General features: G+C 42.6%; 1 protein-coding gene across 2 annotated transcripts; it reads right to left on the bottom strand.

The window, feature by feature from the left end:
* Positions 1-1,080: 1,080 nt before the first annotated feature.
* On the bottom strand, positions 1,081-11,653 carry ZNF35 (zinc finger protein 35). Of its 2 annotated transcripts, none has more exons than XM_049861922.1 (4): positions 11,328-11,653; positions 8,963-9,280; positions 7,604-7,772; positions 1,081-3,361 (listed from the first exon to the last, which is right to left on the bottom strand). In XM_049861922.1, the coding sequence occupies exons 2-4, from the start codon at positions 9,152-9,154 to the stop codon at positions 2,115-2,117; spliced, it is 1,608 nt and encodes a 535-aa protein (XP_049717879.1). In that variant the 5' UTR covers positions 9,155-9,280; positions 11,328-11,653; the 3' UTR covers positions 1,081-2,114. The 2 variants fall into 2 exon arrangements, with proteins under 2 accessions (XP_049717879.1, XP_049717880.1); XM_049861923.1 differs by lacking the exon at positions 11,328-11,653 and adding an exon at positions 10,897-11,137.
* Between the last annotated feature and the right edge of the window lie 2,156 nt (positions 11,654-13,809).

Genomic DNA, 13,809 nt, shown 5'->3' with positions numbered 1-13,809 from the left:
CAGATCTCTCTCCCTCTGTACGAAGCTTCCTTATCAGGCAGGGAGAAAACCTAACTTGTTCCTAGTCTCAGCACAGACATGGTGTTACGTTTGGGCTCCTTCATTCTCAAGACACGGGAGACAGAAACATAGTCACCAACTGCCATGGTCAGCAAGGGCATGGGTACTTTTGATTCCCAATTTTAAATCCTTTTGTTTTCTTGTATTTGTGCCTAGGATTTAGAATGAAACTAGGAAAAGAAGTTGCAAATGCTTTGATAAGACTGTGGCTGGAAGGGGAAAAAAGGTAAGAAACAAGCATTGTTACGTATGCTTTCTGTACGTGAATGTGCCCTGTAAACTACCATGTTGATATTTTGTATTACAAACATGGGATAATTGTATGGGACTTCTGTATGAAAACTGCACCAGGCAACGTATCACCAGGTACAGCACTTATAATAAATACCTAGCCATTAGAATGGAGGGGAGAGAGACCTAGAAATCAGGAGACCCAGAGTTCAATCCCAGATTTTCTGCTTTCAGGTCACACTGCCTAAAGTACACCCCAAGATTAGTCACCTCTGTTTCCTCACCTGAAAATGAGGACTATACCCCCTTTTGGTGCTCCCCCACAGGTATGGGTGGGGATGACAAGTACTTACAGCTAAGACCAGCAGCGTGGCAGAACAGAGAACCTGTCCTCAACTTGAATAAAGGCTCTACCACCTGCTAGTGATCTACCTCCAGTTAAATGACCACTCTCAGGTAAATGGGCCACACACCTCCTTCAGTGTTATGAGGACTACTGGCAATGATCTACATGAAAGCATGAAGTAAATGCTAGGTACCATTTTTCTATACATGAAGGTACACAACAAAGAATAAAGTTCTGTATAAATACAAGGCAATATTATTACATAACACTACCTATTGCATAGTTTTATAAATTATTTTTTCAGGAGTAAAGGTTTAATGTCAAAGCTTTACTCAAATGAGTAAAGGCTTAGCTTACCTTAGCCAATTTCTTCATACTTCTAAGTTCCCATATTCCAACATCTCTGAACTTCTCAAAACCCAAATATAGACCTTAGGAGCCCCACCCTGCCTCCTCCCTCTGCTTTCACATCCCTCTTTGGCCCTTAGAATTAGAAGAGCTCCACCACTTCCTTTAAAGACCACCCAGAAGATGAGACTGACAACCAAACTGTGCCCTGGCTGGGCCTGAGCAGAAGGAGAGCAGAGACAACTCGGCCATGCCGCTAGGCAAGCTTTATTCTTTGACTCTTATCTGGGAAGGGGGCTGTCAGTAGCATCTCATCCAAATGGAATGTGATGGCACTTGGGGGTTGTTTGGAGAGAAGCTGCTGATTTTAGCAAAAGAATACAGCTCAGTAGCCTTGGTGGCCACTGTGTGGAGTCTCCATCCATCCTTGAGTGATTGGCCATGCAGACTGGGGAGTGGACAGAAGAGACTGGTCAGAGGTCCCCAGAGCTTTACCACACCAGGGTTTAGGAGGCATTGACATGAGAGAAAAGGCTATTTCCTACTTTTGTCCATTTTAGGAGCAGTAGACAGTTAATATTTTTGTTTTGGCTGGTATGTTTTTTAAAAATTATCTAGGGAATGGAAAGTTTATAAATGTTCCTAAGTGGGTTGTTGTTGAATTCTACCCCAAGTGGTCTCCTTAACCACTCACTGCTTAACTCGAAATATCAGAATACAAGGCTCAGAGCTCTAGAATTCAACTGGGAAGTTGAACTTTAGCTCCAGATCTAAACCAGTAACCTGCCTGTTTAAGAAGTTATCAAAGTTTTAAAAAACAAAATGTAGCAAAAAACGCCTTCCCCTAAATGAGCTTTATCCTAAGAAAGCCACATTTCATTTCAGGGTGCATTCCATTTTAGGGTACAGTTAAAAAAATAAATCCTTGCCTTTAAGTTCTTAGTTTTCCTTTTCTTTAAATTAGCCTCTGAAATCCTTGTCTATTGTGGTACATTCCTGAAAACATAACCTTTAAGGACATACAAGGCCTCGTTTTTCTCAAAGGAGGAAGAAAATGGCAAAGAGGTGTCTAATTTGGGGGGTAGTAGGTAATGGTCAATGCCTGGAGGTCTTTCTCTTCATTTGCGTGTTACTCAACAAGATGGGTTCTGTGGTGTCGCATGAGGTGTGAGTTAGAAATGAAGGCCGCGCCACACTTCGCGCATTCGTAGGGCTTCTCCCCAGTGTGGGTTCTCTGGTGCACAGTGAGGCTCGACCTCTGCCGGAAGGCCTTGCCACACTCACTACACGTGTAAGGTTTTTCCCCATTATGGATTCTCTGATGAATAAGTAGGTACGAGCTACACGTGAAGGCCTTTCCACACTCATTACACACATAAGGAAGGTCTCCACTGTGAATCCTCTGGTGGACAATAAGGCAAGAGAGCTGGCTGAAGGCTTTCCCACATTCACTGCAGTCATAAGGTTTCTCTGCAGTGTGGATTCTCTGGTGCACAATTAGGTGTGAAAAGCAACTAAAGGCTTTCCCACACTCTTTACACTCATATGGCTTCTCACCAGTATGGCTTCGCTGATGCACAATAAGATTTGCACTCTGGGTGAAGGCTTTGCCACAGTCATTACAGGCAAAGGGCTTCTCCCCAGTGTGGATCCTCTGGTGGACAATGAGGTTTGAGCTCCGAGTGAATGTTTTCCCACACTCGTTACATTCATAGCATTTTTCAGTAATGTGGACTTTCTGGTGCCGAGCAAGTTGTGAGCTGTAACTGAAGGCTTTCTCACACTCACTGCACTTAAAAGTTTTTTCTAAGGAGTGAATTTTTTGATGCACAGTTAGATTTGAACTCTGAGTGAAGGCTTTCCCACATTTTGAACAAACGTAAGGTTTCTGTCCAGTGTGGATTCTTTGATGCACAACGAGGTTTGCGCTCTGAATGAAGGCCTTCCCACACTCATGACATTCAAAGGGTTTCTCTCCAGTGTGGATTCGCTGATGCACCACCAGGTTTGCGCTCTGACTAAAGCCCTTCCCACACACATTGCACGTAAAAGGTTTCTGCCCAGGTTGGATTTTCTGATTTTTAACAGGGCCAGAACTAAGGCTGTATCTTTCCCCAGAATTCTGACACTTCTGGTCTCCCTCTTCTTTGAGGCTGTGAGGTAAGTGGCAGTCCTTCACTGTCACTTGTCTGAAATCTTTCTTTTCCCTCTTAATTCTTTGCCTCTTTAACATGATTCCCTTTTCACAGGCTTCTCCTAACTTGGGTCCTTTAGGGTCAGCTTTCTGGATTCTTCCTGGTATCAGGAAGGGTTTTTCTGCTTCATCACACATCTCAGTTTTTAGAACCAAAGACTGCGGGTTGTTGATTTCAGCATCTGAACAAGAAACAGAAAATACAAATGTCAAGTTTTTCTGGTCTACAGAAAAAGTAGGATCAAGACATAAAGGCCAGGAAGTACATGACTTAAATGTCTCTGCAACGTGACCTCATCAAAAACAAAAAACAATCTCCTCTCATGTTACCTCTCTTCAGCAGGTCTTCTGCTGGATCCGCACCCCCCACCCCGCCCCTGCCTAGAGCAGAATCCACTGATCCATGGTCTTTCCAGCACTTCCACTTACCTCTGTGAGACAGGAAACCCACTATCTCAGACCAGGGAAGCCCACTCTCCACACAGCTCTCCTCCCAAATGACTGCTCTTACAATTAAGACTGCCTATGAAAGACAAGCACTCAGCTGCTAGTATAAAGGTCACAGGTTTGAAACCACCAGCCACTCCAAGGGAGAAAGATGCAGCAGTCTGCTTCCATGAAGATTTACAACCTTGGAAACCCTAAGGGGCAGTTCTACTCCATCCTATAGGGTTGCTATGAGTTGGAATCAATGTATCAGCAATGGGTTTGGTGTTTTGTTTTTTGGTTTATGAAGGACACCAGGCCCTCCCCAGGCTTGCCTTCTTACCTCAGCTACTTACTGAGGCTTACAACCCACAAGTTAGTTAGGGTTCTTCCCTCCCTGGATGATAGGAGGGTCACAGCAGCCAAAAGCATCTGGAACACTGAGCCTGTGCAGCACAGATGATAAGAACATGAATTCTGGAGCCAGGCTGCCTGGGTTTGAATCCTTGCTCTGCCACTGCACAGGTACATGACTTTGGGCCAGTTACTTAAGTGCTCTGTGCCTCAGTGTCCTTATTTCTAAAACAGGGTCAATAACAGAACAGTGCCTGCATACAAAAAGTGTTCTGTGAGTCTGCAGTGACTTTCAGCCTGACTGATAGTGCCAGGGGTCCAGGAGGAAAGATGAACCCTTAGGGAACAGGAGTCACTATGGTGATAGAGGGCTACGCGAGAAGGGATTCAAAAAGAAAGTGAATGTAGTGAACAGCCTAAGCTTGTGTCCAGAAAAGCTGACTATTTTTAGTTTGAGATGTACATAGCCTGCTTCATGAGAACACCAAAACATCCTAAAGTTCTGAAACTGGCTGGCTGCTCTACAATGCCCCAGAACCCTAAGGGGGTTCTGTTGTCAGTGACATTACAGTTCTTTATGTTTGTCTCCTCTCCACCCTCCCACAATCTTCACCCTGGAATGTGTACCTGTGCAGCTCAGTGTTGGCAGAGCGAAAGCTTAATATGTGTTTGTGAATTTAACTAAGCTCAGGAAAAATACTCAAGTGATAAGGCAATGAAATGATGACCAGCAGGAGTTGGAGGCAGGCCCACAGAGGAGGGAGGAACTACCTCAGCTCAGAAGTGAGCAGAGGAACTGTGCAGCTCCAGATCACGCGGCAACTGCAGTGGGGGAATCCAGCATCCACCAGAGGGAGCCCAGGGCAGTCAGTGAGAAGAGTAGATGGGACAGGATGGTACAAAACAGTATCAGGGGGCAGGAAAACACACCCCAGTTTGGTTGTTGCCCAGTTAAGACCATAGGAATCTGCAATGCTATCATAATGATTCAGACAAGATGGGCAATGATGGAGAAGGGAAATGCCTGAGCATTGAATACAACAGAGACTAGAATGTGACAGCAAAAAAAAAAGAAAAGAATCATTTTCTGGTTGTCTCTATTTCTACTTTTCTGATGCCTCTTCTTTAATCTACTCTATTTTTCTCCCTTTAGTTTAACTGCTCTTATATCTTCTTTCCTATCTTTTTTTCTGCTACCTCTTTCTCCTACTTTCTCTTTGTTGCTTTCTTCTCCTGGTTTTATATTTTAATTTTGTGTGTGTACAAAATATTCTGATTTTTTGCCTACACACTTTCCTGTCTTTTTTATCTTACATAATTGCTTTCTTCTCCTTTATGTTCACTACTATTCTTTATCACCTATATCGCACCTTATTTTCCCACCCTTCTAACACCTCCCTTGCTTTTTTTCACTTGCTTCTCCTTTCTTTAGCTCTCCATCACGGACACTGGGGCCTCCCATTCTTCACCAAGCGTCTTTCCAACAGCAACAGAGCCCATGAAAACTTGAGTTCACAGATGCACTCCCTCCCCTGATCTTCTCTCCTACCCTCCTTACCATGAAATTGAGAATACGGGTAGTCCTAGACTTACGACACATTTGACTTATGACAAACTGCACTTATGACCATCTTTTTTAATACATCTTTTTATTGCTAGTAATATGTAGTATGTACAATGTTGCAGTGCAAATTTGCTGATGTTATCATTCTCAGATGTCCACTTGCAGATGTTCAATTTTATGGCTTACTGTTCAAAACCCTGCTGTCTTTTGACATGAAAACTAAAAAAGATTAGAGTCACTAACAGAAAAAATTCCTAGTATTTGTATCATGCTTTAAGACAAAATTATTATAAAACAGGGTACAACTGTAACCCAGAAGGTCTTAATGTAAGTGGTTATTTAACAGTTTCACCACGAGAATGAAGTAAGCCCTACGGTCCTAGCAAATGCCCAGGGTCTAAGACAAGAAAAACAGGGCCTATCCTGTGTGTGTTCAAGTTTAAATCTTCTTGGGCCAAAGATTAATTAGCCAATAACCCAGGACTTGTAACCTATGCTTGTTTGAGATGGTATTTTCTTTTCTGGGGATCTGGTAAGATGACTGTAACCTTTTCTAGGAAAAGTACAGAAAGAAAATGAAGAAATAAACTAAAAACTCACTTTGTGAGCAACTTTAATAAACTCAACATTAATTAAAATGCAGGGAACTTTAGATAAAAATTCCTCAGACATTAAAACCCAATACCATATCAAAGGACTTTCCAAAGGACTTTTGTGTATATTATACGATTTTGTCATCAAGGTGAAGCTGTTCTCCCTCACTTGGGTGGGAGCTACACAAGGCCAGCCTCCGTCTTACTCATTGCCACATCACCAGCACCTATCACACTTCCTGACACATAGTAAGTAGGCCTCCAGAAATCCCGTACTTATGGAATGAATGCACCCCAGTTTAGAGAACAGGAAATGGAGGTAAAGAGAGAGAAAGGATTTCCTCAAGGTCAGAGTCATCAGACACGTGCGGCAACTAGAATCAGAGCTCTGAATTCCTACAGCTCAGTGTTCCCACCATTACCTGTGGCCATGGGAATAGGTAGCAGCACAGAAAGGTAAGTCTTGGGTAGAAATAGGGTCTTGAGGTAAAAGGCAGAGAAGGAAAATAGAGGTCGTTCCTGATGGATGCGTGCAGCTGTTGGATAAAGCAAGGAGACAGAAAAGAAGTGATACACAGGGGAAAGCACCAGAGAGAATGGAGCTGAAAACTATAAGTGGCGAACACAAGCTGCTGAGAATTTGGGGGATACTAATTAAAAAGCAACAAAAAAATGAAAGGTGGATGTTCTAACCTTCCCCACGGCATTGGTTAAAGAAGTCATTTGGTCTCCAAACGCTCAAGGTATTGACTAGGGAGGAGAGTGGGTTCAAAATATGCAGACACAGCCCTGCACTCATGCAGGTTCAGAAAACATGAGTGCCAGAGGGGCCCTGGCCATCATCCAGGTAACCACTTCTGCAGCACAGGGCTCAGGGATACCACATTCCTGACCCATGGTTACATGTCACTCCTTCCAAGGCAAGCTTTCACCACTGCTAATTTGTCTTATAGAACATACTTCCCTTCCCCGAGTCCCAGCTTACAGAGAACCAGGTGATAAGCCATCAGTGTCTGCCATAAAGACCCAGTTTTGAACATCATTATGGTGGATAAAAAACATCTAACTTTGTACAAAACAGCTATGAAAACAGAACATCTGCATGGCATTTTCTCAAAATCACCACTAAAGCTGACCCGTTCTACCTTAGCTAGCTTCTCTAGTAGGCTCACCAATCTATGGTCACAACAAAGCATATGAAGGGGACATGTGTCTACACGTGTGAGTAGATAAAACCTGCTGAAAAATAAATGTGATAAAAAGGTGAATTTGGAGTTCACCAGTATTTGTCTAGTGTCCTGAGACTGTGTGGAAAATAAGGACATTTCCCTTGACAAATGCAGACGCATCTCTCAGCATTCCACTACCCAGCTTTCCCTGACACTTTCAACACTTTAAAACTCCCTGTTGTGCAAACTAGGAGACCAGGCCCCCACAGCCTCTGAGAAACCCCAATGGTCAGATGCTGAATCAGAGGGTAAACTTACCTAGAGAAGTCATGTCTCCATGAGCCTCCAGTATCTCGCTCTTGGCTATGATCACCTGAGCAGGCACCTCGCTGGCCCCAGGTAATGAGTAGCTGCCAAGAGGTGAACCAGCAGGGGCCTCCTGTGTTGCTTTCAGGATTACTGCCATGTCCCAGAACATGTTCTGACCCTACAGACAAGCAGCACAGGTGGGTTTATAGAGGACGGGTGGTGGTGGTAGTGGGGGGAGGGGGGACGATTACAGCAACCAGAGCCTTGAGGACAAGAACATAGGTACCTGTTCCTGGAGGCCGCAAAACATAAAAGGAAAGGAAAAGGAAGTCAGTCTCTTCCAATCCCAAAGGTGAGCTGGGCAAAAAAGCAAGCCTACCACTTCTTCCCTGTTCCTTTGATTTCACCTCTTTGTCCACTCTAGAATCCACATCTAACTTGCCAGTGGACATACGACAAGAAAGCCCCTGGGGAAATTTTTCATAGAACAAGATTTTCCGGGGTCTAAAGAATCAAGGAAGCAAAGTTCTGAGCCTATAATTACAGAGGCTCTTGACAAACTCTGCCACCATTTGGCAAGTAATGGTAAGAGATGTGTTTGAAAACACTAAGGACCCCAGCAGTGTATAGCCTTACTATTCAATGTGTGGTCCACACAGCAGTAGTATCAGCATCACTGGGAGCTTGTGAGAAATGTATACTCTTAGACCATACCTCAGACTTCCTGAGTCAAAATCTGCATTTTAACAAGATCCCAGGTGATGAAGATCACCTATAGGAACAGGGGATTCCTATGCACGTTAAAGTTCGGGAAGCACTGCTGGAGTTGTCAAACCCTGTCTGGAATCACCTGAACAGCTTTAAAAAGTATACATGCCTGGGTCCTATATTCTGATTTGATTGGAATAGAGTAAGGCACAGGCACTCAAACCAAAAAACCAGTTGTTTTCTAGTCAGTTCTAACTCATGATGATCCCATGTGTTGTAGAGCAGAACTGCACTCTACAGGATTTTCATGGCTCTGACCTTTTGGAAGCAGATCACCAGGGCTTTCTTCCAAGGTGTCTCTGGGTAGGTTTGAACCATCAACTTTTCAGTTAGTTGCCTAGCACTTAACCGACTGCACCAACCAGGAACTCCCAGCACGGGCATCAAGATTTTATAAAAAGTTCTTCTGGTAATTCTACTCTACAGCAAAGTTTAAGAACCACAGGTTTATAGATGACACTGAATGTCACATCAATCAGAAAAGAACATTTCTATTATATTCCAAAGGACTAAAGGCCAGAGTTCTAACCAGTTCTCCCAAAACCACTCAAGACTGTTTTCAGGTCTTTCTTCCCTCCTTCCTCCCAGGCCATCATTTACCTTTTCCTCCTGTTCTGATCCATCAAGACCTGTCTGAGGACCCTCCCCATGGGCCCAGGCTTTGATGTTGTCAGAGTGTAGTTGTTGGCTGGACACCTGACCCAGAAGATTTTCTTCCTCTTCCTCCTCCTTTTTCACTGTCACTGGGCCCCAGGGGGCCAGGGCCACAGCCTCTCTCAATTCTGCAGTCATCTTCTCTGCTCAGCTGGGAACTTCTATAGCTGGGGGCTGCCCAGCAGAGGTCAAGCCCCATCTAATCTTCAAGTTTCAAAAGCTTCTTCTTGAGTTTCTTCCGAGGGCCAGGATGAATATTGTCTCCTGGGAAATCAGAAAACATTGTTAGCACCAAGCAGAGGTTTTCCTGGTTGCCAGTGCCCACAGACCAGTTTTACCAGAGCCCAGGCAGCTGCCATTCTAGTCCAGGGGATGCTCTTCTCCTCCTTCATAGGATGAAAGGGGTTGGGCTGAAAACATGAACTCTGTACCCACAGTAATCGCATTACAAATAGCTTTACACAATATTTATGGATTTTCTTCTGATTATAAAGCTAAAATTTTTATTGTAAAGACTTGAAAAATACAAAAAATGATTTTAAAAAAATCACCTCAGGTCCTCCTCCAAAGAGATAACCACCATACATCATAGAATTTGAGATTTTTTTTTAAGGGAAAATCTCCAAACATACTAACAATGATGATTTTATCAACCTTCTTGTTTTCTGACTCAGGGATATATATTTTCATAATTATCATCATAGTGTTTTTAAAGAAGGAATATTACAACACAAAGCTTTTGTACTGCCAGGATACACAATAGTGTGGATAAAAGAATCTCAAGAAAAAGACTGGAAGTCTATGCACCAACATATTAGGAATACTAGTCATCTCTGGGTGGTACAATTACAGGTAGTTTGGAGGTTCTTTCTGTTTGTTTGATTTTTACACTTTTCACATCTTCCAAATGTCTCATGAGACCTCTTAATATAAGAAAATAGATTTTTCATGTTGCTATTCTTCATGCTTATTTTTTAACAACTGCACAATAATCTACAGTATCGATAAATTTTTGTCCTCACTGAAAAAGGAGCAAGTATTACAGAAACATAAAATTAAATGTCTGTCCTACACAACACACATACTCTACATTACCAGTCTAGGTGGGCCTCCTAGTCTCTTTTCTCTGCATTTAAATACACAGATGTACACCTTCACACATACTGCTTTTTAAAGACATAATTTAGATCACCCTTCTACATTGTTCAGCAACCTGCATTGTCTGTTTTTTTTAACTCAATTCTCCTATTCCAAAACAGTCTTAGAGACCTTTCAATGCATACATAATAGGTCTACCTCTTGCTGGCAAAGTGCTCTAGATTATGGTTATATAATCATTTACTTAACCACTCCCCATTTATGCACCATTCCTTTAGCAAAAAGCTTTTATTGTTTCCACTGTAGTTTTTCAATAATTAATATTTAAAAATTCTGTGCAAAGAGTTTTTTCTACTGCCAAATTATTTCTTTAGAATAAACAAAGGGATTACTGGTTCAACGTTTATGGTTGGTATGTACTACCAGACTGCTTTCTAAAAGGACCACAACCAAATGACACCACCGCCAATTAACAGCACCCTTTTATCAGAGCCAAGCCAGTACCGTACCAGATTTATGATTTTTTAGATTTGTGAGTAGGAGTAAAACAGTCAATTTTAGTTGATTTCTATTTAAAGATTTAGATTTTTCTTTCTATTCTCCTTTACATGTTTTATTAGAAAAGGGCGTTAAATTTTATTAACCCTCTTTTGTAGCTCTGAAGATCATATGCCGACTCGTATCTAACTTACTGACAACTTACTGAATACACTAAATTTCTTAAGTAACATAACAGTCTTATTTCTGGAGGCTCATTTTTTCCATGACAAGCTGAATCCCACCTTGTAAGAAGGCCCTAAGACTCGGTCCACCTTGTGTACACGTGGGATTGCCTTCCCGAGCTCTATCACCAGACTTCGGATAAGACCCAAATCTGCCTCCACGTTAGTATCAAGAGCTTCCCTTCCAATGACCTTTCCCCATTTCCAGACGTGGCAATTCATCCTCCCCACCTACAGGACCCTCGGGGCCCGTCGCCAGGATCTGCCTGGACCCTGGGGCGTTCTGCATCCAAACTCCCCCTCAAACAGGCCCCAGGCAGGAAGGGGCCTGGCTTCCGAGGAGGCGTGGTACAGAGGCGCCCCAGGACAGACAGAGCTGGGGTCCCCAAGGTTCCCGGGGGAGGACACAGCGGGTTGCCCCTCGCGCCGCCACCCCTGGGCTGGTTCCTCCTCCACCCCCGATACTCGGGCCTGCCCCCCGACCCGCTCACCGTGCACTGCGGGAAGGCCCGGCTGCAGCTCGTTGGAACTGAAGCAGGAGGCCAACGGGCCGGGACCCCGGAGCCCACCGGTACGAGAACAATGACCGGACAGGAAGTGCCTTGGGATGGGCTTCCGGCTCCCCAAATCGCCCGGCCGGTCTCTCTAGGAATCTCGGAGGTGCTTTCTTCTCGATGGGTGTCCAATACAGCCCTGGACTAGGGGCGAGAGCAGAAGCACTAGAAAGGGGGCGCGGGTGGCCTGTGGCCCTGAGTCCCAGGGAGCAGGCAACCTCAGGCTGGGCAGGGACACTCAAGCCGGCGCGCTCCGGGGAGCCTCAAGCGTCAAAACAATCTGTAGAAAGCCATGATTAATTTCCTCTAAAACGTTTTACTTTGAAAATATTAAGCAGTACAGAAAAGTGGAAAGAATGGTACCATGAATACCCGTACCCTCCATCTGGATTCAACAATTTACATTGTGCTGTTTGTGTTTCTCTCCATACTTAAAAAAAAAAAAAAAAACAGAAACCAACAATTTGAAAGTTGTAGATATCAAAACCCTCCAAATACTTCAATATGCATCACTTAAAAAAATTCTCCAAAAAAGCATCACAAGAAAATTAGGAGTAATTCCCTATTATCACCTAATACACAGCCAGATTGAAATCTCCCCAACTTCCTAAAACATATTTCATAATTTGGATTTTCTAAATCAGATTCACCCAGTGCGTTTGGTTATGGGTCTTCAGTTTTATATTTTAGCCTTTTATTTTGAAATTATAGATTCACAGGAAGTAGCAAAGATATATTAGTTTTCCCCCAATGGTTACATCTTACATAATTAAAGTACAATGTCAAAATCAGGAAATTGGCATTGTTATGTGTAGACTTTCATAACCACCAGCCCAGTGCCAATCAACTGTTCTATCACCACAAAGATCCCCCTGGTAGTTACCCTTTTGTGGTTATACCCATCCCCCTCCCTCCACCATCCTGAAAATGCTCTATGAATGGACTCGTACAGTATGTGACCTTTTGAGAATGGCATTTTTCACTCAACATAATTCCACTGAAGTTCATCCAGTTTGTTTCGGGTATGAACAGGTCATTCTATTTCACTGCTGAGTATAAGTATTCATGGTATAGATACACCAGTTGGTTTTAACCATTCACCTGTAGAACATTTCGGTTGTTTCCAGGTTTTGACTATTACAAATAAAGGTGTTACGAACATTCACATACAGGTTTTTGTAGTTTTCATTTGTCTGGGATAAACGCCCAGGAGTGTAATTATTGGGTAACATAGTTAAGTATATGTTTGGTTTTGTAAGAAACTGTTACAGTTTTCCATTTTACATTGCCAGCAATGTGTAAGAGAGTGTTTCCCCACATTCTCAACATATTTTTTATTTTAGCTATTCTGATCTGTGTGTAGTGGTATTCCATTGTTACTTTAATTTGCATTTCCTTGATAGCTAATAATGTTGAACATCTTTTAATGTGCTCATTTGCCATCTATACTTCCAGTGAAATGTCTGTCCATGTCTTCTGCCCACTTTCTAATTGGATTAATTTGTGTGTGTGTATGTGTTTTTAGAGTTCTTTATATAGCCTAGATACAAGTCCTTAGATAGGCGATTTGCAAATATTCTCTTCTAGTCTGCAATGTTTTCTTCCTTCTTAACAGGATCTTCTGCAGAGCAAATTAATTTCCGTGAGGTCTGATTTACTGTTTTTTCCTTTTATGGATTATGCTTTCAATGTCAAGTCTAAGACCTCTTTACTTAGTCCTAGGTTGTGAAGATTTTTCCGTACTTTTTACTAAGTTGCATAGCTTTTATGTTTTACGTTTAAGTTTCTGCATAGGGTGTGAAATGTAGGTAGAGGGTATTTCTGCTTTTGCCTGTGAATAGCCACCCAATTTCTCCAGTAGTATTTGTTGAAAAAGCTAACCCTCCTCCACAGAACTGCTTTTGCACCTTTGTCAAAAACCAACTGGACATCTGTGTGGGTCTATTTCTGGTTCTTACTATCATATGGCTTTTTAGTATCTTTAAGAAACAACACCCCTCATCTACTTTTTACACATTTTATTATAAAACATTTCATACAAATACAAAAGGAGAAAATAGAATAATGAACTCCCAGTACCCTCATCTAGCTTCAACAATTATTACTCTCCCTTTTTTGTCATCATGATCCTGGCTTTTTGAAGAGTCCAAGGCAGTTTAGTTATACAATACTCATTCTGGATTGTCTGCTCTCATGGTGGTGGTTGTCTTGTTCCTCTGACCCTGCATTTCCTATCAACTGGTATTTAAGTCTAAGAAGCTGGATTACATTTAAGCATTTTTCTGGGTCATTGCACCACATAAGGAGGCACATTATGTAAGCTGTCCCTGTCCTTAACATTACATTTTATCTCTTGGTTAAGAGGTAGATGCCAGCATTCTCCATTGTTAAAGTACATTTTTGTAGCTACCATGTAATG

The sequence above is a fragment of the Elephas maximus genome, chromosome 20 (genome assembly GCF_024166365.1).
Source record: "Elephas maximus indicus isolate mEleMax1 chromosome 20, mEleMax1 primary haplotype, whole genome shotgun sequence".
Lineage (NCBI taxonomy): Eukaryota > Metazoa > Chordata > Mammalia > Proboscidea > Elephantidae > Elephas > Elephas maximus.
The sequence above is the reverse complement of the archived record's forward strand: the minus strand, read 5'-3'. Positions and strand labels throughout refer to the sequence as shown.